This window comes from Talpa occidentalis, unplaced genomic scaffold (genome assembly GCF_014898055.3).
Source record: "Talpa occidentalis isolate TD23 unplaced genomic scaffold, MPIMG_talOcc4v2.1 talOcc4.17, whole genome shotgun sequence".
Lineage (NCBI taxonomy): Eukaryota > Metazoa > Chordata > Mammalia > Eulipotyphla > Talpidae > Talpa > Talpa occidentalis.
The window spans coordinates 44,743,529-44,767,382 of NW_023601754.1; the positions used below are offsets into that span (position 1 = coordinate 44,743,529).

General features: G+C 60.6%; 1 protein-coding gene across 2 annotated transcripts; it reads left to right on the forward strand.

Annotated features, from left to right (window-relative positions):
• Positions 1–2,238: 2,238 nt before the first annotated feature.
• PPP5C (protein phosphatase 5 catalytic subunit) lies at positions 2,239–19,937 on the forward strand. Of its 2 annotated transcripts, none has more exons than XM_037516825.1 (13): positions 2,239–2,414; positions 7,828–8,069; positions 13,331–13,478; positions 13,997–14,118; positions 15,491–15,556; positions 15,848–15,946; positions 16,685–16,790; positions 17,184–17,326; positions 17,470–17,557; positions 18,329–18,369; positions 18,446–18,624; positions 19,222–19,303; positions 19,435–19,937. In XM_037516825.1, the coding sequence occupies exons 1-13, from the start codon at positions 2,294–2,296 to the stop codon at positions 19,495–19,497; spliced, it is 1,500 nt and encodes a 499-aa protein (XP_037372722.1). In that variant the 5' UTR covers positions 2,239–2,293; the 3' UTR covers positions 19,498–19,937. The 2 variants fall into 2 exon arrangements, with proteins under 2 accessions (XP_037372722.1, XP_037372723.1); XM_037516826.2 differs by lacking the exon at positions 2,239–2,414 and adding an exon at positions 5,154–7,379.
• Positions 19,938–23,854: the final 3,917 nt, after the last annotated feature.

A 23,854-nucleotide genomic window follows, 5' to 3' on the forward strand; every position in this document is an offset into this window, starting at 1 on the left:
TCACAGTGCTTAACCCCTTGTGGGAGGCCCCTGTTTGACACTGTAATTCTGTGTGCTGGTGTCTGTCTGTGATGACTCTGGACTTGAGTGGCTACAGAATCATGTGCAGACGGGTGTGCATTGTGTGCTGTGGTCCCTTATATCATCCTCATAACCCCTCTCCTGTGTTGCACACTCCTGTGTTGCACATCTTGAAGGAAAGCAGTTTCAGGCCTTGGTACTTGCTGTTCCCTCTGCTGTAAGTGTCTTCCTCCCTTCCTCCTCTCCTCACTTGTTTTTCTCCTACTCATACTTCAACTTCTCTCCTCCAGGAAGTCTTCCCTGCTTGCCCCAGCTGCCCCAACAACCTGGGAGTTTCCCATCCCATCACATCTCTAAGCACTCTACCCCACTCCTAAATGAAGTGGATATAAGAAAATATTTACTCTCTTGTGATCTTAACAACCTCCCGGTAATCCCGAAACAGTGCTATAGCAGTGCTTAGAGCTCAAAGACAGCGCAGACCCATGGACTCAGTTGCAAGATCACTAAGGCTCTGGGAATAACAACAGGGATTATTTAACAGGTAATTGGGAAAAAGAAAAGAGTTTTGCTGGCCAGTTGTGGCCAGCGGTCTCACCCAGAATGTCCAGAGTCCAGAAGTTCCCATCAAAGGCTGATTGTGCAAGAGGTTGCTGTCCCTTCAATGAGGGCCTGGAGATGGTGGCACACCAGCAAGCAATGGGCAGGATACAATTCACAGTGGCAGCTGGAGATGCTCACAGGTGGGGCTGCTGAGGTGACACCACAGTAGCCCACGCAACAGTTTGAGGGCCAGGCTGGGACAACTCAGATGCTGGACTGGAAAGCAGTAGAGGGAACAGCTACAGAACCGGCCTCTATGTGCACAAGTTGGGGCAGCAGGACAGGCAACCGCTGCTACTACTCAGCTTACAGAAGCTGCTGCTTGGGTGGCTGGCAGACCGCTGCAAAGCTGGTCTTGAGCCATGACGATCCCATAGGTATAATTATTATCCCTATTTGAGAGAAGATGAAACTGAGATTGAGAAAAGATCATCATTTCCCAAGGTCACACTGTGTTAGACTCAAATCTAGGCATTCAGATCCATTACAGAACCTCCCCCACACACACACCTGCACTCCCCAACATACACACAAAAGCTAAAAAATCTAACTCACCAGATGGGTTCCAGAGCGAGAAACAACAGTAGGGCAGGAATCAAGAACACTGGGAATCGGTGGGACATTGAGGTTGTGGCTCTGCCACTTTCTTATATGACCTTGGCCAAGCGCAAATGTCAAGTGTTCTCATTTGTAAAATGGAGATGATGTTTGTTATCTACTTCTAGGATGATAGTTGGCAGTAGTGGGGGCAGTGGGAGAGGTGGGGTTAGACTGACTGTTAATGGGCAGACCAACAGGTGCTCCTGACTCCCAAAGGTCACCTGTGCGTGGGGTGCCCTGGGACAACAGGACAGAAAGGTTTGGGGGTAGGATAGTCTGTGCTTCCAGGAGAGAAGCCAGAGCAGCGTGCAGGGTTGGCATGTGGAGACGTCGCCTTCCTATTCAGGGTCTCCTCGGTCACCGGAAAATTTAGTTTTTTTTCCTTAAGGGAAGTGAAGAAACTTGGAAGCTGGGGAAGTGGGATGGAAGGTGACTGGGAAGAAGAATTGATGCCAAAACTAAAAAAATTCTGATCTAGCTCAAGGGTTGGGGATTCAGGGCACTTCCAGTTAATTTAAAAATATCAACCCTCAAGGTTGGTTCTGTTGTTTTGAGAAACCACCCATTTTTCAGAGGGGTAACTGAGGCCCCCCCAGGAAGGGAAGATTTGGTCAAGGTCACACTGGTAATTCACAGACGCCAGTTCTCGCAGCGCCTTGGACTTAGTGGTGCCTGGCGGAACAGCCACACCCACCCAGCGGCATTAGCCACCCACCCACCCTCGGAGCCCGCGGGGCAATCGCGCTTTAAGACCAGAGAAACTTCGGAGGCCCCGGAACGTGGTAACTTTGGGCGCAGGGGTCACGCCGGGCCCTTTTTCCCCGCGCGCCCCTTTTCGTCGTCCCCATTGGCTCATCCTAGGAAGGGCGCCGACTGGAGTCCCTCTGGTCACCTTGTCCTCCGCGCGCTCTGTGGCGAGAGGGTCCTGCGCAGGCGCGCCAAGGGCGCCTTCGGGGCCCGCGCTTTACGACACTTGTGCAGCAGCGGCGGCGGCAACTCGGCACTCCTTCGCGACGATTCGGCCGGGTGCCGCTGGCGGCCGTTGCCAGGGTGGGGGTCGCTTTGCGGCATGGCGATGGCGGAGGGCGAGCGGACTGAGTGTGCGGAGCCCTCCCGGGACGAGCCCCCGGCCGATGGCGCTCTGAAGCGGGCGGAGGAGCTCAAGACGCAGGCCAACGACTACTTCAAAGGTGCGCCCGCCCTGGAGGGGCGAGGAAGGGTGGAGAGCGTCTGGGGTCGAGGGGTGCCGGCCCGCGCGGAACCATGGCAACGCGGAGCGGCAGCCTGGGCGCGGGGCAGGCACGACCAAGTGACCCGGCGTGGGGAGGCCCAGGATGGCGCTACCGGGTGGCGACAGACGGGGGCTTCAGAGAGATGGGGTGACACCTGGAAGTGGCGTCCGGAGCGTGTGCTGCAAAGTGGGGAGACGGAGGCGGCCTCTATCCAGTGTGAAGCGGGAGGGGAACGCGAATGGGGGTACTACCCAGTGTGAACCCCCGAGAGGTGCTAGTATATGGTGAGACCCGAGGAGGGAGCTACTGGGTGGTGACACGGCACCGGGGAGTGATGGTGCTACCCGGTGGGGAGACCTGGGGTGGGTGGCACCAAGTAGGGCTTGGGGGAAACTGCCCCCATAGAGCAGGGGATTGTGGAGATGGGGAATGGATTAGAAGGCAAGCAAGGAGATTGGTTGTTAAGTGACGAAAACGCATTGGGGGGGCTTGAGAGTAAAGGTGGGGGAAATCCCAAGAATAATGACTTAGGAACTTAGAAAAGAGTAAGCTGTGGGGGTACCAATTCCTTTATTAATTCAACATGTTTACTGAGCACCTGCTGTGTGCTCAGGACTGTTCTAGGCTGAATAGAGCAGCCAGTGAGACCCTGCCCTCACACAGCTTGCAGTTTACTAGGAGAATCAGACATTGAGTAAACACACAAATAATAAGATACTTAGAAGTTGTCATGAGTGCTTTGAAAAAACCCCAGCAGCATGTGAAAGAGAGACGCTTGTTGGAGGCTGCTGAGATTGAGTGGTCAGGGAAGCCCTTACTGAGGGGAAGACTGAGGGAGAGTTGGGGAGATGTATTCTGGGTAGGTGCCGCCACACATGCAAAGGCACTGAGGTGAAAACTGAAAGGAGTCTGGTGTTGCTGGAACTTCATGGAGTTAGCAGGGAGACTGGTGCAAAATAAGTTTAGGACACTGTCCAGATGGTGCAGGGTCTCATAAGTCATTGCAAAGACTAGTTTGGATTTTACTCAGCCATCCAGGAGGAGACCTTGAGTAGACAGGTAGGCCAGTCTGGACCCCTGAGGAGAAGAATTTGGGCACCAGCTCTTCCCACCCCCCCTGGATGGAATGGAATACCCTGGGATTGGATGAGGTCACCTAGGGAAGTAGGGGCCTAGGACGGAATCTGGAAGAATTCTAATGTTGAGAACAGAAGATGAGGAGACTGAGTGGTTGGTGAAGTGGAAGGAACATCAGGAAAGGTGAGAGAAGAGAGTGTTTCTAGAAAGAGGGACTGTGCCCTCGGTCGAATGCTGCCAAGGAGCCCTGAGCACTGGCTTTTGGATTTGGCTCCATGAATGTTAGTGGTGACCTGGACCAGAGCATCTGGGGCAGGTGGGGGTGTTAGCCGCCTGGGAGGGAAGCGATGAATGGGGAGCGAGGAGGTGGTGATAGCAGATGTTGGGGACTGTTTCTAAAAGGGAGTGGAGAAATGGACGGAAAGAGGTTGCTTTTTTCCTTTCTTTTTTTGTAAGGCTAAAAGAGACTAGAGAGAGTATGCTCCAGCAGAAAGAGGAATGGGTCCTGCAGGGTGGGGGGTCAGCAAAGCCATGGAAAAGATGAGACGGTGAGAGGGGTGTAGAGCCCTAGAAGAGAACCGCCCCCAGGGGAGCATAGACCTAGTCAGAGCGGGAAGGTGCGGTCCAACTCGAGCAACCAGGAGCTAAGACAGGGAGAGCTGGGGCTGCAGGAAAAGCCTTCTGGGCTGGGTGGGGTGCGAGAGTCATTCTGGATGCCATCCAGCAGTTGGTAGGGAGCTGGAGGGTGCTGAGGAGCCATGGAAGCTTTGAAAAGAGCTGCCGTGGTTGAAAAAGATCCCCCACCGCCTGGTAGAGACTGGACACCTACGCCAGACTGGAGAGCAGGGGCAGACTAGGTGACAGGTGAGCTTGCTCGTGCTGCTGCCTATGCTGGAGCGATGGCAGCTGGTGCCAGAGACGCTTCAGAAAGGAAGTGCTTGCACGGCTGGAGAAAGGGAGGCGGGAACTCCGTGGAGACAGAAAGAAGGCCGGGTAAGGTGACCCTGACCCCAGGAAGTGCGCGGGCTGGAGTGAGGGAGGAGTGTGGGGAGGCCCCTGTGGTGCCACCCCAAGTTTTCTGCTGATAACTCTGGGGAGCCGCAGATGGTTCTGGGTAGGAAAGGGTCAGCTTTGTGCTTTAGAAAGACTCCTCTGGAGGGGCAGGAACTTGGGCAGGAGGGAGGCCAGAGCAGGGTGGGGAGGGAGATTTCCTGGAGGCTGACTTGACAGAACAGGTGATTGCCAGGCTTTGGGGGTCGAGGGGTCGGGGGTGTTCAGGACAGGCCCATTCTCCACCTCGGGTGGGGAGAGACATGCAAGATGGACCTGTCTCTAAAATGGGGCTTAAGAGGAGCCCAAGGCATGGGGGTTGATGCTGAGGCCTCATAAGAATTCTGGGAAACTGCAAGCTGTTGGGAGGGGGCCCTGCCCCCCCCCCTCCAGGAACTGGGATCTGAGCTCTCAGGATGCCCCCCCTCCAGGGTGGGGGGCTGGGCGGGCAGCCAGGGGTCCTGACACTGAGCTGGCAGGAGGAGACCTTCCCTCCAGACCCAGGCCCTGGCTGTTTGGCAGGCCGCTCTAGGCTGGAGCCCCAGCCCCCAGGCTTTGGGAATAACAATAAAAAGAATAATTACAGCTCGCCTTAATTGAGCCCCTGTGGTGGCCAGGTACACCTCTTGGTTTAATCCTCCCGGGGACACTGGGAGAGAGGGGGAGGAGCAGCCGTGTTGTTTTATAGAGGAAGCTGGGGCTCAGAAGTGAAACCGCACGCCCAAGGTCAGCATGTGTGAGCAGTGAGCGGATATCCCCCTTCCTCACCATGTGTTCCTGACCCCAGGGCCTTCACCTGGACCTGTGCGCACCCAGTGGGGATAGAGGGCTTCTAGGGCCTCAGCGGTCCCCCTTCACCCAAGGCTGGGCCTCCACTCTGCACTCAGGCCCTTCCAGAGACTGGGGGTGACAGAGCCTGGTCCCAGTGTTGCTTGGCCCTTTTTCCCTCTCTGGGCCTCAGTCCCTGCCCTTCTGAGGCCGCCAGGTCTGGGAGGTGTGGTCATGGTTAACAGCTCCGGCTGCCTGGGTTCAGATCTTATTTCTTCCTCTTACCTGCTGTGTGGCCCCTCGACAAATGGCTTAACCTCCCTGGGCCTCATTTTCCTCATTTCTGAAACAGGGACTGTCTCAAGGATTAAGCGAACTCATGGGGTGACACAGGCCCCTCCCATTTCCTCTGCTCCCCCCCCCCCTTCACTCAGTCATTCATTTGCCTGCTGAGCACCTTCTGCGGCCACCACGTTTCAGACATATTTGGTCACAGCTCACCATGAGGCAGGGCCCATGCGAGTCCAAATTGTGAGCAAACTGAGGCTCAGGGAGGGAGCCACAGAGCCTGACCCCAGGCTCCACCCCGCCCGAGCCCTCAGGTAGCTCTTTACCTATCAAGGGCCACTGGAAAGAGCCCTCGAAGGTGCTGGCATTCCAGGGAGGCCTGGTCAGACTTGGGCTGTCTGGCCCTGCCTTTGCTTGTTTGGGGGAGTCCTGGGCCTTTCTTCTAGGCTCCACCGTCCTGGGGATGAAGAGGGGGTGTCCAAACCGTTTGAAAGCTAAGTCAGCCGGATGTTAGCCTGCAGGAGGAATGGCCGTGGTTTCTGCCTGTCTCCCCGGGACCTGCGGGGGGAGGGGGGGGTGTATGTGTGTGTCTTCATGCCTCTCCCGGGCTCTCTTTGTTCATTCACTCGGGAGCCATTCACACGGCGCCCGCGATCCTCTTCATTCATTCTCTTCCCCTGACTCACTCTCACCTCCTCGGCTCAGCCCCAGCATCTCCCCTGGGCTGCCCCAGCCCTCGGTGCTCTGAGTCATCACTCTGAGGACGGATCCGGGTCCCCTCCCCCCAGTGTGCACACGCACACACGCACAGGACTGTGAGCCCCGGGAGGGTAGGGCCGGCGGCTGCTGTGTCCTCAGACAGGGCAGGGGCGCGCTGACGTCAGTCAGATGGGGCCCCTGCCCTCCCGGGGGTTCCTGAGATGGATGGTAAGCCAAGAAGCCAACAAAGGAAAGCCCCGCTTTACTGGACGGCAGTCAGCGTCCTGGAGAATTCTCGCTTCAGGCTGAGTGGCGGGAGGACTCTGAGACTCTGTTTCAGGCGGGTGCAGGAAGACACCCAGCTAGTAAGAGGCAGGGAATGGCCCAGCCACCTGCCCCGGCCCCTGCCCAGGGCCCTGTGGCTTGCAGGGTGAGTGAGAGCATTTGGGTGCTGGCCTGGCCGAGTCTCTACCTGCGACTCGCCGTGTGCTCTTTTCAGCTGGCACTTTTCTCTCTGAGCCTCTGTCCCCTCATTGGGGGGCAGGCCTCAGCACGCTAGTGTCCTGCCTGTCTGCTGGGCATGTGGGAGAGATCCGAGGCTGCAGACCGGGGCTTGACCTTGAACCAAACCTCTGTGGCTGTTCTATAAAGTGAGCACCAGACGGTGCCGAGACCCGAGCCTGGGTCTGCAGCTGCAGACCGGGGTGTGACCTTGAACAAGACCTCTGTGGCTGTTCTATAAAGTGAGCACCAGAAGGTGCCTGTGCCTGGCGATGTGAGGATCCCGGCCTTGGGATGTAATGCGCATGCCCAGCCTGGCTCCGTTCAGATCAGCTCGACCTTGCCCCTTGGCCACATGTCACATCCTGTTACTCCACGCTTAGAACATCCGTGTCCAGACCCTGCACCTGGCCAGCCCACCTCTCACTGGTCCGGGAACTTGGATGTTTGTGCCTGTGCACCCCTGGCTCAGGGCACCCATCTGCTGTTCTGGGAATGCTCAACTCTGCCCTGGTTCTTTGCCCGTCTGGGTCTCTGCTGGTGCGTCCCCTTCTTGACCGGATTCCTCCTTCCCTGCTCTGCCCTCTTCGGGTGGTTTTCTTCCCTGGGAGCTGGGGAGTGCAGCTGGCAGCCAAGGGGTTCTGGACAGACCCTGTTGGTTCACGTCTCTGCCCTGGCGTCGGGTCGCACATCCTCTCTGGGCCAGGGAGGCGTCTGGAAGACGCCCTGAAGTCCTGAGAGGTCTGCCCCGCATGCAGCCTTGAGGGGCAGTGGTTAGCTGGGTGCGCGTGGGGGAGTGATCTGGGCCTGGGCCTGCGCTAGCCTGGGCTGCATCAGGGAAGAGGGGACACCTGGTGAGACATGTCTGAGCTCAGGCATGGGCCTCAGTTTCCCAACTGTAAATGGGCAGGTGGGGCCGAGGTCCAGCCCTGGGCCTGTTCTTGCTGGGTGGCAGTAGCCCTGGCTCATGCCTCCTCCATCTCCACAGCCAAGGACTACGAGAACGCCATCAAGTTCTACAGCCAGGCCATCGAGCTGAACCCCAGCAATGCCATCTACTATGGCAACCGCAGCCTGGCCTACCTTCGCACGGAGTGCTATGGCTACGCGCTGGCGGACGCCACGCGGGCCATTGAGATCGACAGGAAGTACATCAAGGGCTACTACCGCCGGGCGGCCAGCAACATGGCGCTGGGCAAGTTCCGGGCCGCCCTGCGCGACTACGAGACGGTGAGTGGACCCAGGACCAAGCACCAGCTCTTGGTACCTGAGCCAGGTAGAGGCCGAGGGCCAGACGCACTGGGCTGGGGGACGACAGCCTTGGCATGCCTCCCACCCTGTCCATGCCCAGTCCTCGCGGCAGCCCTTGCAGTGGGAACGGTGGTCGCCCCCCTCAGGCAGATGAGAAGACAGGCCCTGAGGGCCGGGTCACCTGCCCTCCCTCACACTGCCTGGCCCTGGAGCCAGTGTCTCCCCATCAGAGGCCGCTCCCTGAGAGCGGGGTTGGCAGGACTGGCGAGACCGGGGTTCCGCCGCGATCACTGAATGAATACGCCACCCCTGCTTTCCGCCTTTTCACTCCGGCCATCACAGACTCTGGGTGGCATCCGCTGTGCAGGGAGGGATGACCAGGCGCTGAGGGCTGTGGGGGAGGAGCCGGGTCAGGCGGCGGCCGGGCTGCTGCTGGTGCTGGCCTGGGGCCCGCTGAAGGCTGGAGCCAGGCCCTGCGCCAGGGGACACCTGCGTCGGGGGCGGGGGCAGAGGTGTGGAGCGGGGTGATTTAGAGACTGAGGGGCAGAATGGAGGAGAGGCTGGGGTGACATCCAGGAGGATGGGGCGAGAAGGGGCAGCAGAACTGAGTCCTTAGGAATGTGGGCACCCAGGCCAGGCCCCAGCCAGACCTCTCCCTGTGTGCCTTGGTGTCCTCGTCTGGGGAGCAGGGACAGGCGCAGAGGCCACCTCCTGCTGGCAGGCTTTGCAGGCCCGTGAGTAAAGGTCACTGGGCTGGAGGCTCAGCCACAAGTGACCCAGAAAGACAGTTGGGGTTGGATGGGGCAGGGCCCCAAGTGTGGGGAGGGCCCTGCTGGGGATGGAAAAGTGGGGACAGCAGATAGAAGGTGCCCCGAGCCCAGGCCTGTGAGAACAGGTTGCCCCCGGGTCTTCACACTGCCTAGGGTGCAGGCAAGTCCTTCCCGGGGTGGGGGGTGGGGTTGTCTCCTTGGGCCCAGGCGGTGCTGCACCCCACATGCTCCATGAGGCGGAGATGCCTGGCCAGCCGGCTCCATCCACTCAGCTTCACCCCAGACCTCCGGGTGCCATGGAGGGGGCTGCCACCACTTTTTGGGATTGCCCCGAGTCAGGTCACCAGCCAGCCCTGTGCGTGGGTGTTCCCGCTGCGCCTCCTTGCCCTCCCAGCCCCCGCAGGCGCCAGGCTCCACACAGGGCAGCGGGGTCAGGCCCTGGGGCCACGCCCCACCTGAAGCCCCACCTGAAGTGTCTCCTGCCCTCCCGCGCCGTCTTGTGAGGTGGAGTCAGGGCTGACCCTGGGGAGGGAAGGAGCCTGAGGGCACCTGGCCAGAGCCCTCTGGTGAAGGGCCTGCCCGCCCTCGCCCGTGCCCTCCGAGTGCCCTCCGAGCGCTCGCCGCGCCGGGCTCCGTGTAGGCGCTTCTCCGTGTGGGCTCTTCCCGGTCAGCCTGGTTTGCAGGACGGAGCCTTGAGTCCAGAGGGGGCTGCTCTCCAAGGCTGCCCAGCAGAGAAGTGACGGGGGGCGGGTGGGGTCTAGAGCCTGAGTCCCGCGAGTGGCTTCCGTGAGCGGCCGGGAAGTCAGCCGGCGTCGGGACCCGAGCTGCTGCCCCGCCAGCTGGAGCGAACAGGGGGCTCCTTGCTGGGAGAGGCGTTTCCTTGGTGAAGAATGATGCCCCCCGCGAGCAGGTGCGTGTTGGCGCGCTGTAAAGTACCTGTCCTGGGCGTGCGGTCAGGAGGCTGGAGGCCGCTCGTGTGGCGTGCGCGGCGACTCCGAGGTCAGGCGGGCAGGTCTGCACCCCGCTCGGCCTCCTGCTCTGGGGAACCAGGAACCAGCACGCCGCCTTGCGCGTCGCGAGGATGTGAGGTTCACGCGCTGGGCGTCAGTTAGGATGGGTGCCGCTTGCCCCTCGGCGCCAGTTCTTCTGGGGTGTCTGGGGCAAGAGCTGCCGCCTGCAGGGAGGGCCTTGGGGGCGCTGGGACGAGCTGCGGTGTCTCCATGCTGCTTCCGCCAGGGGGAGATCTGTGTGGAAATCCCCCCTTCCCAGGGGACCCTTGCCCCAGACTGGGTCCTCAGGAGCCGCGCCCCTCCCCCGTGCTGGGAGCTCAGGTGGGCGCCCGCACATCCTGCCCTTTGCTGGGGCTGTGGGACTTTGGTGGGTACCATGGTTTGCATCCGGGCTTCTCACGCAGCCCTGCGCGTGGGTTCCGAGGGTGCTGCGAGCCCGTGGGTGTGCAGCAGTTGCAGGGGGAGTTGTGGCCGATACCAGCTCCCTGCTCACCGGGGCCTTGGCCTAGGAGCTTGTGACCTTGCCTGCCAACTTGCACGGGGGCACGTGCCAGCCCTCATTGATGGGGGAAGCCAAGGCCCAGCGGGCAGGTCCCTCCCCTGAGGCCCCAGCGCGTGACAGCCTGGTCCCGGAGGCAGGTCCACGCCACCGCCTCTTCTGTTTCTGACCAAGGGACGCTGGGCGTGACTTCCCAGCGTCACTCACGGGTCTCGACCGTGGGGTGAGGTGGCGCTGTGCGGTCTCGCTGGCCGTGCTCACCCTGGATGCTCCTCTCCCGCCGGCTGGCCGCGGGTGGCCCGGCCACTCTGGCAGCTTCTCGTTCTCTTACTTTGTGAGCGGCGTGGCCCTCCGCTCGTCAGGTGGCCGCCCGGCTGCGGTCTCAGTCCCTCACCCCAGCCCCAAACCCAAGCTGTTCTGAAAACCACAGTTGTTCGGGCAACTCATTGGGAGGCAAAACCTGCCCAGAAATTGATGGCCTTGGCGGGTCCCTCGCGGTGAGGCCACAGGCGCTGCCGCAGACATGGGAGTGGACGTCCAGAGTGGGCTGGGGCCTGCTGGGTGTCGCCTGCATGGGGTCCACAGACCCCCCTCCCGAGCACGCCGCCCAAGCCTTCCCCGGGGTCTCTGCTGCTTGGTGTTTCTGCGATTTGAGCTGCGGTGCTGCCAGCTGATGGTGCCACTTCAGGAGCCACTTTCTACCCCAGCGCCATGTGTAGTTGTGCGGAGGGACGCAGGGAGCCCCCTGGCAGTCTCCCTATCGCGCCTCTGCATAGCTGACCTTGCAGCCAGCCCGGGCACACCTGACACCTGTGAGGGGAAGCGCGTCATGGCCGTGTGGGTTTTGTGGTGCTCGTGGCACCCTTGCGGTCTGTTAGGCACGAGCGGTGGTGTCGGGTCTAAAGAGCAGGCCCCTGTGACTGCAGGACGCAGGCACACGCAGGGGCCGCAGGCCCACTGGGCTCCACACACCTGCGGGTGGTAAGGCGAGGTGTACCTGTGATGCAGGTCGTCATGCCAACCCTGCACAGGGGTACCGGACCCCTCCCCACTTTCTTGAAGCTGGGGAGGCTGCCCTCCCTGTAAGGCCTGGTGGCTGGCCTGAGCCCACGTGCGCTCACCACCACCCATCCTGCCAACCTGGATGGCGCTCGGGCTGCCGATACAAGGGAGGCAGCAGGGGGAGCACACGGTGCCCAGTGGAGGTCACGCATCTGGGCCGGAGAGAGCTGGGTCCTGCCCGGGCAGGTGAGGTCACCTCTCTTAGCTTCCACTTCCTCACTTGTCAGGTGGGGATCGTAATGACACCACATGGAGCTGCTTCGGGGCTGAAACAAGCGTGTTGATTGCTCATAGCAGTGTCGGGTGCAGAGCGAGTACTCAGGAAGCGGCCGTGCTGTTCCTGCTCCCGCTCCACTGTTCCCACCCCCGCTCCACTGTTCCCACCGCCCCCACCACCGGTGTGGGTCTCCACCCTCCACTTCAGGCTTCAAGCAGTGGCCAGTTGGGAGGAAATGCTTAAGGCTCACCCATCCCCTGGGGCCTGCGCTCCTGGCTGGACTCAGCCTCCCCAGGCATCTTCCAGTGAGGAGACTTGACTGTCCCTGCTGTGCTCAGGACTGGGACTGGCCAGCCTGGGGCCTGGAGGAGGAGGAGCGAGACACGGCTGGAGGTGGGAAAGAGGAATCTGGGCCAGGGGCAGCCTCTGCCGGGTCTCGAGGTGAGAGGGAGCAGGCACGCGTGGGCTTGAGTTTAGCCTGGCTGGGTGTGCGGGCGAACAAAGTGGAGGGGTGAGCGGGCCCTCCCGGCTCGGCCAAGTGGTGGTTTGGACTTTATCCCAGGGTGTAAACTCATAACCTCTCCCCATTGGGAACACTGGCGATGTCTGGGACGGCCTCCCAAGCCTTGTGCCACACCTACACTCCAGGTGGAGCCACCTGGCAGGATGCCTGGGCCTGAGCTTGCCCAGACAGGGAGGAAGCCATCACCCTCTGAGACCCAGCTTCCTGCCACAGGCCTGTCTGCACAACCTTCCGCAGAGAGGAGCCACACTGACCGCGGGGGTTAGCGAGTGACTGCTCTGGCAGGCTCCTCTGAGAAGTTACACTGAGGGCCACAGATAGTCATACTGAGGCTCAGAGGGATAAAGTCACTCACCTAAGGTCACACAGCAAGAAAGTGGCAGCGTCCAGCGTGTCTGCTTCTGAACAGGAGGTCAGTTTGTAGGAAGGGGTCAGAGGCAGGGAAGGAGGGTGGCTCCTTTTTCTGACAGTTCACTTCCAGGCCCTGCGCCTTTGTGTCTGATCCGGCGGGGCCAGCACAGCAGCCAGGAAAGAGCCCTGGGGAGTGGGTGAGCAGGTGGCGTTTTCGCCCCATGGCAGCCGGGCTTGGCGCTGTCGCTCCTGTCAGGTGGAAAAGGAAACAGAGTCACAGGGGCTGACTAACTTGCCTGAGGCTGCCCCACTGGTGGCTGGCAGAGCTGGCGCGGGAGCCCAGGTGGCCTCTGGGGCCTGCAGAGGTGAGACCTGAGGAGTGGCTGGTCCCGCAGCTCCCTCTGGAGAGACCGACAGTAGGGACACGGCCCTGCGGGGTGCTGGCTGCCCTGCCCTCCCCTCTGCCAGGCCCTCTGGCCTTTATTCCCCCGTTTTGTAGGCGAGAAGATAGGCTGAGCGTGCAGGCCAGTTGTGGGCTCTCTGCATGAGCGTGGGCTACTCCCGTCTCTTGCTCTGCCCCCGGCCAGGGGTGCCTGGAGCTGAGCACTGCTCCGCAGACGAGGAGGAACCAGGGGCCCCCTAGACAACATCCGTGCTCCTCAATGCCCCGGTTGGGAGGGCAGGAGCCTCCCAAGGGTGTCCCAGATCACACGATGACCAGTGGTCAGCTTCAGGGGTCACGGGGCCAGGACTGGACAGACAGGGCACGTGTGTCCAACTCCAGCCTGAACCCCCCCTCCACGCCTAGGTGGTGAAGGTGAAGCCCCATGACAAGGACGCCAAAGTGAAGTACCAGGAGTGCAACAAGGTCGTGAAGCAGAAGGCCTTCGAGCGGGCCATTGCGGGCGACGAGCACAAGCGCTCCGTGGTGGACTCGCTGGACATTGAGAGCATGAGTGAGTGGGCCGGGTCCTGGCCCCGCATGTGCCTCCTCCCCAGGGGGCCCCGTCCTGGGAGCTCACATCGAGGGCTGGGGGTTGTGTTCTCTGGCTGCTCCCCCAGCAATAGCCACTGGCCCTCTGGACCTTCCATGTCTGACTGGCCTCTAGGCCCCCTGGTGACTCAGTCATCCACTGCCCGGGTCCCTGCTGAGCTCAGCTTGTGCCAGGTCCTGCCCTGCCATTCAGCCAGAACCCGCAGTTCCCGTCCGCAGAGAGCGGACGCTGTGCTGGGGAGAGACATGCCCAGCTAGTTAGCAAGTGAGCGAGCAGCGGTAACCGACAGATCAAAGGCGGGTGCTGGCGAGGGGCACACAGGACAGGGCAGGGAGCCACCTCTGAGCCCACCTGCACGGCAGGAGCCTCCGGGAGAGGGCTTGGTGGGTGTGGGGGACCCCATTCTCACCCCTGCTGGGGTGTCCAGCCCCCTCCCACCCTCACGGGCAGTAGCCCTGATGGCGGTGCCCGACCCGCAGCTATTGAAGACGAGTACAGTGGGCCCAAGCTGGAGGACGGCAAGGTGACGGTCGCCTTCATGAAGGAGCTCATGCAGTGGTACAAGGACCAGAAGAAGCTGCACCGGAAGTGCGCCTACCAGGTACTGTCGGGAGCACACCCGCCTCAGCTGCTCTCTAAGGGGGATCGGGACCCCTGTTAGCAGGGCTTGGGGTGCAAGCCCTGGCAACCCCCAGGGAGGTCTTCACACTTCAGTCTCCTTTGGGAACTCGGGGTGCTCTTCTTTTCAGCCCTGCACCAAAGGGTTGAGTCGCTGGGGATCCGCTGCTCTCTGGGCTCGTCCCCCACTTTTGTGGCCGGGGCCGGGAGTCTCCTCACTGTGTTTTCTCAGAGAGATCTTCCCAGGAGAGGGCGCGTCGTTCTGCGGGGCTGTTTGGGCCACAGCGGCCCCCGGCTCCCTTGCACGGCCCTGGCAGACCTGGCCCTGCAAACGCCATGGGCGGGCAGGCCTCCGCCGCGAGGGCTTCTGTGCAGCCTCTCTCGCCAGCTTTTGTTTATTTTTTTTTTAATTTTATTGGCTATTGACTTGTTCTCATCAGGAGAGTCCGTCTTTTCTGACTTCTGCTTTCTCACCAGAAGTCAGAAGCGGACACCTACCTTTTCTTAACATCTTGTCCCCAACTTTTAAAATTGAAATTGTCAAATTTAAAATTTGAAATTAGTCAAACCTACAGAAAAAAATCCAAAGAATAGTACAATGAACACCCACACACCTTTCTCCTGGGTTCACCCATTGTTCACATTTTGGTATGTTTACTTTTTCTCAATCTTTCTACGTAGTTAGGTGTCCGCGCACGCGCGTTCTTCTTACCCACTGTGGATAAGTCGCAGCCACCATGGCCACGATCTCCTCAGGCAGGGACATCCTCTTACGGGACTGTAGGCCCCTCGACCCCTGAGCAGCCCGGCCGATGGTGCCCATAAGTCCAGCAGCACTCGCTGTCAGCTGCACGCGACGTGGTCAAGGCCATGTCCGCCCTAGGAGGGCTAAGACCGTCTGCGTTTCCAGGCGAATGTTTGCATTTCCTCCGGCTTTCCCCAAAACATTCTTTCTTTGAACCCAGAATCCAGGAGGATCTGGGTTCCAGGCCTGGGATCCAGGCATCTTGCAGGCCTGCTTCCCCGCTTTCATCTAGAACAGCCTTTGTGGGCAGCCTCTTCCCTGACGTTGACGCTTGGACATGTCTGAGTCAGGTGTTTCTAAAACGTTCCATGTCTGGATTCATCCATGTTTCTTCACACACGGATGCTGATTATTTTAACAGAAACTTAGAAATCTAGGCCCTCGTGAAGGGATCCCACGCTTAGCGGCCACCCTGGTCACGATGGGGGCCGCTTGGCTGACCAACCCTGGTCCAGGCCGCCCCCTCCGCTCCCCACCCCACCCCAGTGGTGTCTCCTGGGCAGTCCAGGCCCTCCTGCCAGCCCCGCTCACAGCCTGCCCTGCCTTCCAGATTCTGGTCCAGGTCAAAGAGGTCCTCTCCAAGCTGAGCACGCTGGTGGAGACGACGCTTAAAGAGGTGTGCACTGAGGGCCGGCCTGGGGCGGCGGGTGGGTGGGCCCCCTGGCTGGGGAGGGGCCACGGAGCTCAGAAACTCAGACCCACCAGCTTGGTCCGCCTGCCCTCTGTCTTGGCATCTCCCCATCCTGAGGGGCTCTCGTCCCTGCCCCGCCTCTTCACCTCTGTTCCCTGCCTCTGTATTCTGCATGGCTGTTCTCTCTGCCCTGACCTCTCTCCCCTCCCCTCACCTCTGCCCCCTCCCCACGCCTCTCTCTGGGCCCTCCCTCTCCGGTGGCCTCTTTTCTTCCAGACAGAGAAGATTACAGTGTGCGGGGACACCCACGGCCAGTTCTATGACCTCCTCAACATATTTGAGCTCAACGGTTTACCCTCAGAGACCAACCCCTATGTATCCTTCCTCAGAACAGACCCCTCCCACCCTTCCACCTGGATTTGGGGTGCAAGAGGAGAGGAACCCCTGCCAGAGAAAGAGGCCCAAATCTGGGAAGGGAGAAGCCTGAGTGGTTGCTCCGGTGGATGGCGCAGGCCAGCCTTGCACCCTGGGACAGCAGCCCGGGCCGCCCTCCGCGTTGTACCGCCCTGGCGAGTGCTCAGTCTGTGCCCTGCCCTTGCTCCGTCCCGTGCTGCTGCTCCGTCCAGGGCTGCTGCAGGCCGAATGCATAAGTGCCCCGCAGCCCCCCAACCAGTCCACCCCTCTTGGTGCCTCAGATTCCTCAGCTACAGGATGGGGGTGATCACAGCCACCTCCCAGGGGCACTGAGAGGAACGAGTGACCTACCGCTCTAAGTGCTGAGTGGCCCACAGTGGGGGTTTGCCAGCGTCGAGTCCGCCTGGCGAACGCCCCTTTGCCCCGGGCATGCACGGTGTTGGAAGGGGCGGGTCCTGCCTCCCTGTGGCTTTGGGGCTGCATTTGGGCAGAGCTGAAGCAGCTGGCCACCTGGTGTATCCCCTTCTGAGAAGCAGGTGAGGTTAGGGCCCTCAGTGTGTCCCCCGAAGCTCAGAGAGCCCAGCTGCGGGGCCAGGCCTTGAGGGGCACCAGCCTCCTCACTCTTGGGTTGCTTCCAGGGCCTGGGGGCCTGAAGATACTGGGGAAGGCACGCACACCCCATTTTCCTTAGCAGGACAGATATTTAATGGCGATTTCGTGGACCGCGGCTCTTTCTCTGTAGAAGTAATCCTCACCCTCTTCGGCTTTAAGCTCTTGTACCCTGATCACTTTCACCTACTTCGAGGTGAGCTGGGAGGCTGCAGGGCCTGGGGTCAAGGTGGGGCCCCTGGCAGGGACTTGCTCTCCCCCCAGGGTAGTGCTGCCCGGGTGGCAGTGGTGGGGTAGGAGTTCTAGGAAAAGAGAGGGTGAGCGGTGGTGGCTGCTCTGGGGGTCCAGGTGCTCGGCACCCAGCCTGTGTTTTGCCAGGACTTGCCCCCGTGGTACCTCCAGCCGGGGAGCACGGCAGGTTCGCAGGGAGGGAACCTGGAGTCACTCAGGGCCGGGGCCAGGCCTTGTGCCCATGTATGCGTCTCAGCCTCAGTTTACTCCTCCAGAAGAGGGACTGAGATAGTGCACCGGTGGGGTTTCTGTGTGGGGCAGTGTGCACCCACAAACAGCCCTTCCTGCTGTTGGCCAGGCAACCATGAGACAGACAACATGAACCAGATCTACGGCTTCGAGGGCGAGGTGAAGGCCAAGTACACAGCCCAGATGTATGAGCTCTTCAGCGAGGTGTTCGAGTGGCTTCCGCTGGCCCAGTGCATCAACGGCAAAGTGCTGGTGAGCATGGCAGCGGGCACCCAGGGGTGCACCCCCACCGTGAGGGCCGCTTATAGGCAGAGGTGTTGGTGAAGCAAGTTGGAGGAGGAGACAGGGCAGGGCTGGCATCCCCCTCACATGGCCATCTCCACTCCAAACCCCAGATCATGCACGGGGGCTTGTTCAGCGAGGACGGCGTCACCCTGGACGATATCCGGAAGATCGAGAGGAATCGGCAGCCCCCAGATTCAGGTGAGGGGTGCTGGGAGGAAGTCTCTTCCTTCCCAGGGCCTCGGTGCCTCCAGCGAGAAGCGCGGCCTGGACTCAGGTCCTGGGTGACCCCGGAACTGCCCGAGGGACTCTGCCCTTGGCAAGACCTGGAGGCTGAACTGCAGCCTCCCTTTGATGGGTGGGGGGGGCCTCCGTGTCCACAGAGTTCAGCTGCTGACCCTGGAGTGATGCACTGGGGCTCTGGCTGGTGGGGGGCAGACTTGGGATGCAGGGGCCATGGTGACCACTGAGGAGACCCTTGGAGGTGGCAGAGGCATGAGACTCACTGAATGTTCTAGGTGAGCACAGGGATCCCTCGCCAGCGAGAGCTTGCCTAGAGGGAGGACCAGCTGGAGACCAGTGGTTTGGGGATTTTAAGGGTACTTTAAATGGGTTCACACTGGATGTTTCAAGACCTAGTACAGCCTCCCAGGCCTGGGTGAGAAGCTGGGGCTCTGCGCTAGGGCAGTGGGGGACCCGAGGCCTGGAGGAGAGAGGGGCCTGATCTGAACCCAGTTAGGAGCCCCTCCTGGCTGTGGAGCCATATCAGTTGCATTGGGCTTGATGGGGGCGCTGGGCAGTCCCCAGAAGAGAGGCCTGAGGCCAGCTGGGAGCCCCACGTTCTCCAGAGCGAGTCCCCTGCTGGCCCCCAGCACAGTGCTGGAGGGTGTGCTGGCCTCTGGGCTGGGTGGTGGCCTGTGAGCACCCACCCCAGGGAGGGGGCGGGTCCCTGACATCCCCTCTGCTCCCCAGGTCCCATGTGCGACCTGCTCTGGTCAGACCCACAGCCGCAGGTGAGTCTGCCTGGCCCTGGGAGTGGGGTGGGGGTGGTGCTGGCAGGCGGGCACCCTGAGCTTCCTGTCTCCCCAGAATGGGCGCTCGGTCAGCAAGCGGGGCGTGAGCTGCCAGTTTGGGCCTGACGTCACCAAGGCCTTCCTGGAGGAGAACCACCTGGACTACATCATCCGCAGCCACGAGGTCAAGGCCGAGGGCTACGAGGTGGCGCACAGTGGCCGCTGCGTCACCGTCTTCTCCGCCCCCAACTACTGGTGCGTCCGCCTCCCCACCCGCCGCGTCTGCCCAGTCCACTGGTGGCTTAACCCGTGGTAGAAAATTCCAGAGATATGCAATAGATAAGATCGTTGTCATCCATGTTGCCGTGACCACACGTGCCCCCTTCTAAGCCAGCGGGCAGCACCCACACCCCCAAAGAATCTGCAGGAAAAGGGCTTCTGTGCAGGACAGAGCACCCTGGCCCCTTCGCAGACCTGGCCCGAGCCCGGCGTCCCCTCACACGACCTCGTGGTGTCCTCAGAGCTGGACCCACATGCGCCTCATAACCGCCCCCCGGCTTCCTCCAGCGCCACCTCTTGTCCTGTCCCGCTTTGGCTCAGGAAACCAGGCCCAGTCCCCTCAGCTGCGGACATCACGTTCCTCTGCCCCTGCTCCTCGGGCTCAGAGGGGCTCTCGGGCCTGGACTCTGGGCTTCGTTGGAGTCCCCCTTCTGCCTGGCCCCCTTCTCTCCCTCGCTCTCGCTGTGGGCTCTGTCTCCTTCCTTGCTGCTGGTCTTTCTGCCCTCCAGCCACCTCGGGTCTCCTCGCTCCCCTCCTCCTCACCCCACGGGTGCTCCGCCCCTGTCTCCACAGCGACCAGATGGGGAATAAAGCCTCCTACATCCACCTCCGGGGCTCCGACCTGCGGCCCCAGTTCCACCAGTTCACAGCAGTGGTGAGTCCCCCGGGGTCTGGATCTTGGGAAGGGGGCGGAGGGGCCGGCTGGGGGCTCACCAGCCCCGCACCAGCACCCACAGCTCGGTGCCGGGCCGCCCCTGAAGCCCCTGTGTGCCTCTGGTTCCGCAGCCTCATCCCGACGTGAAGCCCATGGCCTACGCCAGCACGCTGCTGCAGCTGGGGATGATGTGAGGCCCCGCCGGCCCGCTCCCCACCGGCCCCAGGCCCAGCCTAGGGCCACGTTGGACCCCCCTTTTACTTTGTAAAGTTTGTATTTATTCCCCTTTAGGTTTGCAGAGGGGGCTTGGGGGCTGACCAGAGGGTCTGCTCCCGGGACAAAGAGGAAGGCGGCGGAGAGGCAGGGCTGGGGCACAGTCCGGGCATTCTGGAGGGAGGCCGGCGGCGGGGCGGGGCGGGGCCCGGGGCTTCCCCGCCCCCTCGTTTGCATGGCTCCTCCCCCGCTAAAGCAATAGGGCCCACCACAGGAAGACCCGAAAGAGGGTCATCAGGGAGGCCTCGACTGCACCCCTCCTGGCAGCCCCAGGGCGGGGCGAGGCTGGGGCTCATCCCCTTCCCCAGCTATTTTATGTCTGTAATTAAATATGTTAAAATAAAGTCATTATTGTAAGTCAGCTTGTCTCGCATGGTGGAGCTGCTGGAGTTGAGGTAACGGAGTTGGGGGTTTGGGAGCCACCCCCCTCATCTCCTGGGCATCCCTGATGGGCTCAGCCAAGCACTCCCCTGTCCGCCCGTCATTGTCAAGGTCATCTCAGGCCTCAGGGGGTGTGCTGACGTACCCGATGGAGCCCCTCAACAGCACGTGCACACTGGGGACCCAGTGTCCCCATCAGCGAGGACCCACCCGGGCTGTCATCACCCCCTGCCTCTGCAGCCTTGCCCGGACCCCACTTTGCTCTCTACACCGCACACCAGGGGTGTTTCCACGTCCCTTCTATTTTTAATTTTTAATTTTTCTAGAGGCATGTCTTATTTGTTTATTTATTTATTATTTGTTTGTTTGGTTTATACATGCACTGGGTACAGTCAGAAGCGTGGGAGGGTGAGAGAATTCACCAGAGCCAGAGCGGGGAGCAGAGCAGGCAGAAGGACCGAAGTACACTGCTGAGGGGAGCAGCGGGCGGCAGGAGAGGTCTGCACGCCATGTGGGACCCTCCTCCGGTGGCCTGGGAGCAGCCGGGGATCGAACCGGCTGCAGAGGCTGCAGGCAGCTTCGCAACCCAGCGCTCAACCGCTGCGCCACCGGGGAGGCCCTCCACGTCCCTTCTATTGGGCGCCACTGGTGATGTTGAGCGGGTCCAGCTGCCCATCCTGCCTGGCTCTCGTGGACCTGCCCCTTTCTGGGCACATGCAGGCCTGGGGGCTCTTCGCGGTTAGGGCTTATCACAGCCAAGAGCTAGAGTGGCCAAGAGGGGCCTCCCTGATGGCGCAAGGTGTTAAGATGCAATCTATGAAGCTGTACGCAGCCTCTGCAGCACGAGTTTCATCCCCGGCCAGGGAGCTACCCACATGGCACAGCAGACCTCTCCTGTCTCCCCGCTACTCCCCTCAGCAGTATGTTTCAGTCAATCCACCTATTCTGCTCCCCACTCTGTCTCTGGGGAATCCTCTCACTCCACCCCACCCCCACGCCTATGCATAAATAAATAAATCTCTATTAAAAATCTTTAAAAAAATAATAAAGTGGCCAAGAGAACCGCACAGAGGCCAGAGCCCAGGCGCCAGCCCCATCCTCCCCACAGAGAGGACGACTCCTCACAGGGCAGGCACCACTCTCCTGAAGCACCTGCAGACGCAGTGCCCTCCAGGGAAGCTCACCAGAGCCCAGCGTCCGGGGCCCTCGCCGGGTGGCCCCTCACAGCCCGCCGCTGGCCTCAGAGAGCCCGCGGTGCTGTGTGGCCCCAAACCCCCACGTGAGTCTCAAGGCCAGGCTGCGGGTGTCACCATCTGGGACGACATTTCCGGGTTTGGGCACAACGAACCCCTTCACTGCTCAGGCGCCCGAGAAATAGCCCTAAACCTCGCTGGCTAGAGGCACACGTGTCGGCTCTGTGGGTGGACAGGATGCGTCCAGTGAGGTCTCGGGCTTGTGTCAAGTGGGGTGGGCGCCAGGTCCTAGAGCTTGGTCCCCACGCCAGGGGCAGCCGCAGGCTTCCTGACCTGGGCGGGAGGGCTGGGGGAGCCGCCACCAGGTGTCAATCAGGGAGGGAGCCAGGCAGGCTCCCCACCCAGGCCCGCGTCAGCCCGCGTCACAGGAAGTTCTCGCCCTTCTGCTTCAACGGACATTTGTGGTTGGGCCTCAGGTGCTTGGAATTAACTGTTAGGCGGCGACAACCCCCTTCCAAGCAGCAGCAGGCCCGCGGGCGCTTACTCCGTCCCTGCGGCTCAACCCAGCGCCCTGCGCCCTCGCCGCGCTGCCCCTGCAAGAGGCCTGGAGGTGTTTTTTACCTGTGGTTCCAACGCTGTGGTTGCCTCCTCTCCCTCCTCCGTGGCCAGCAGGCCTGTGTCTCACCGTGTCCCCAAGATGTGCACGCACAGCCGTCCCCCGCATTCTCCTGCGTCTTTGTGCTGCTGCGTTAACAGAAACTCCCCAAATTGATTAAGCGCCGCCACGTCTCGCCTGGGGGGTCTGCGGCTTTGAGGTTTTAAGACGTGCTTCTTCCTCACCCCGCATCTCCCAGCTCGCCGTGCTTTCCCCTGGGGCGGCCTCCGCGTGCGGTGCGCGTGAGGGAGCCCTGCGGAGGCTGCACGTGCACGCAACCCCGCGAGGCACCTGCGCTGACCGCACGCACCTGCCCCGCCGCTCGCCGGGCCCGCGGGCGCAGCCAAGCGCTGGGGCAGAATTTTGAGGGCAGCGGCGACACCTGCCGGCCACCACGTGAACTACAGCCCCCGGTAGTTCGCCGCTTCCACCGTGATCCGCGAGGCCGACCTCTCCGTGGCGTTTCCGCTGTTTGCAGACGTTAAAAAACAAAACAAATCCCACGCGAAAATCAACGCGGAAGTGGAAGTAAGGGTGCTGGTGTGCCGTCGGCTCCCCAAATCTGAGAAGGGCAGCGCCCCAACGTGTGCCCGCGCAGGCCCACACGAGTAAACCCGCTTATTTAAATGAAATCAAAATCTTCTTGTTTTTCTTTCGACTCGTATGTTTTTCATTTAAAACTGTAATGACAATTATGTTTTTCATTAAAATCCTTAATGACAAATGTATTTCCAAATGTCTAAGTCCTTAGGACATCCCTAAGGTAACAGGTTGTTTGGACCTGGTAATAACCTGGGTAATAAACGAAATGCTGGAGGTTTCCTTGGAGCAGGTTTGGGGAAAGGAAGCCCGGAAAGCCCAGCCCTGGGAAGAATCAGACCCAGAGGCTGGGGGATGGAGGTGGGGGCACCTGAGCTGGGGTCCAAAACCAGGGAGAGGTTCCCCGCCCTGCCAAATAGAAGCCACAGAAGGAGGGGTCCTAGTTAGGGGGTGCAGCTCACTGGCTCTCTCTTGATTGAAGTGTGACTTTCTCCAGCTGACTCCTGTTTTAGCCGCGTTTACCTGAAAGCATGGGACCTGTAGGCCAGAAGAGGCAGGTTCCTTCTAGAAGTTTGTTTAACCCACCGGGAATTATCACCAGGCAAGAGTGTTGCGGTTTCTAGGGTTGAAAGCCCAGCCTCGGGCCTCCCCGGTGGCGCAGCGGTTGAGCGCTGGCTTGCGAGGCTGCCCGCGGCCTCTGCGGCGCCGGTTCGTTCCCCGGCTGCTCCCCAGCCACCAGCGGAGGGTCCCACATGGCGCGCAGACCTCTCCTGCCGCCCGCTGCTCCCCTCAGCAGTGTACTTCGGTCCTTCTGCCTGCTCTGCTCCCCGCTCTGGCTCTGGTGAATTCTCTCACCCTCCCGCGCTTCTGACTGTACCCAGTGCATGTATAAACAAACAAGCAAACAAATAAATAAATAAATAACATGCCTCTATATTAAAAAAAAAAAAAAAAAAGAAAGCCCAGCCTCTTAGGGGCCCCGCAGGCTGGGAAGGACAGTTTTGAAGGGATAAGGGGAGCTGAAGGGTTCCCCTGGGAACTGGGCCGGAAGACCTTGGGCAGATAAGGGAACCGCCTGTTGTTGAAACGGCCATAAAGCCCACCTGTGACCATTAAAGCTGAGGTATATTCTAGTCCCTGTGCTTTCCAGAATTCAGAATATACATCAGCTTTAATGGCCACAGATGTCCTCAGTTTTACGAAGCCCACAAGTCTGGAGTACTACAAAAAATGCTTCCAACTTCCTGGCCATGCACTCTGGGCTGCCCTCTTCTCTCACAGGGTCATCAATAAATGCGCCCTTTCAACTTTCCACACTGGCTCTGGTGAATTCTCTCATCCTCCCGCGCTTCTGACTGTACCCAGTGCTTGCATAAATAAATAAATCTTTTATTAAAAAAAGATTTATTTATGCCTACAAGAACTGGGGTACAGGCCAGAGGTGTGGGTGGTGAGAGGATTCACCAGAGACAGAGTGGGGAGCAGAACAGGCAGACTGACTGAAATACA

Excerpts from the sequence above, each read along its gene's own strand:
- PPP5C (XM_037516825.1), top strand. The coding sequence starts at position 2,294 with ATGGCGATGGCGGAGGGCGAGCGGACTGAGTGTGCGGAGCCCTCCCGG. Across the intron at positions 8,070-13,330 it reads CCCTGCGCGACTACGAGACG|GTGGTGAAGGTGAAGCCCCA; the intron begins GTGAGTGGACCC and ends CTCCACGCCTAG. Across the intron at positions 15,947-16,684 it reads CCTCAGAGACCAACCCCTAT|ATATTTAATGGCGATTTCGT; the intron begins GTATCCTTCCTC and ends TTAGCAGGACAG.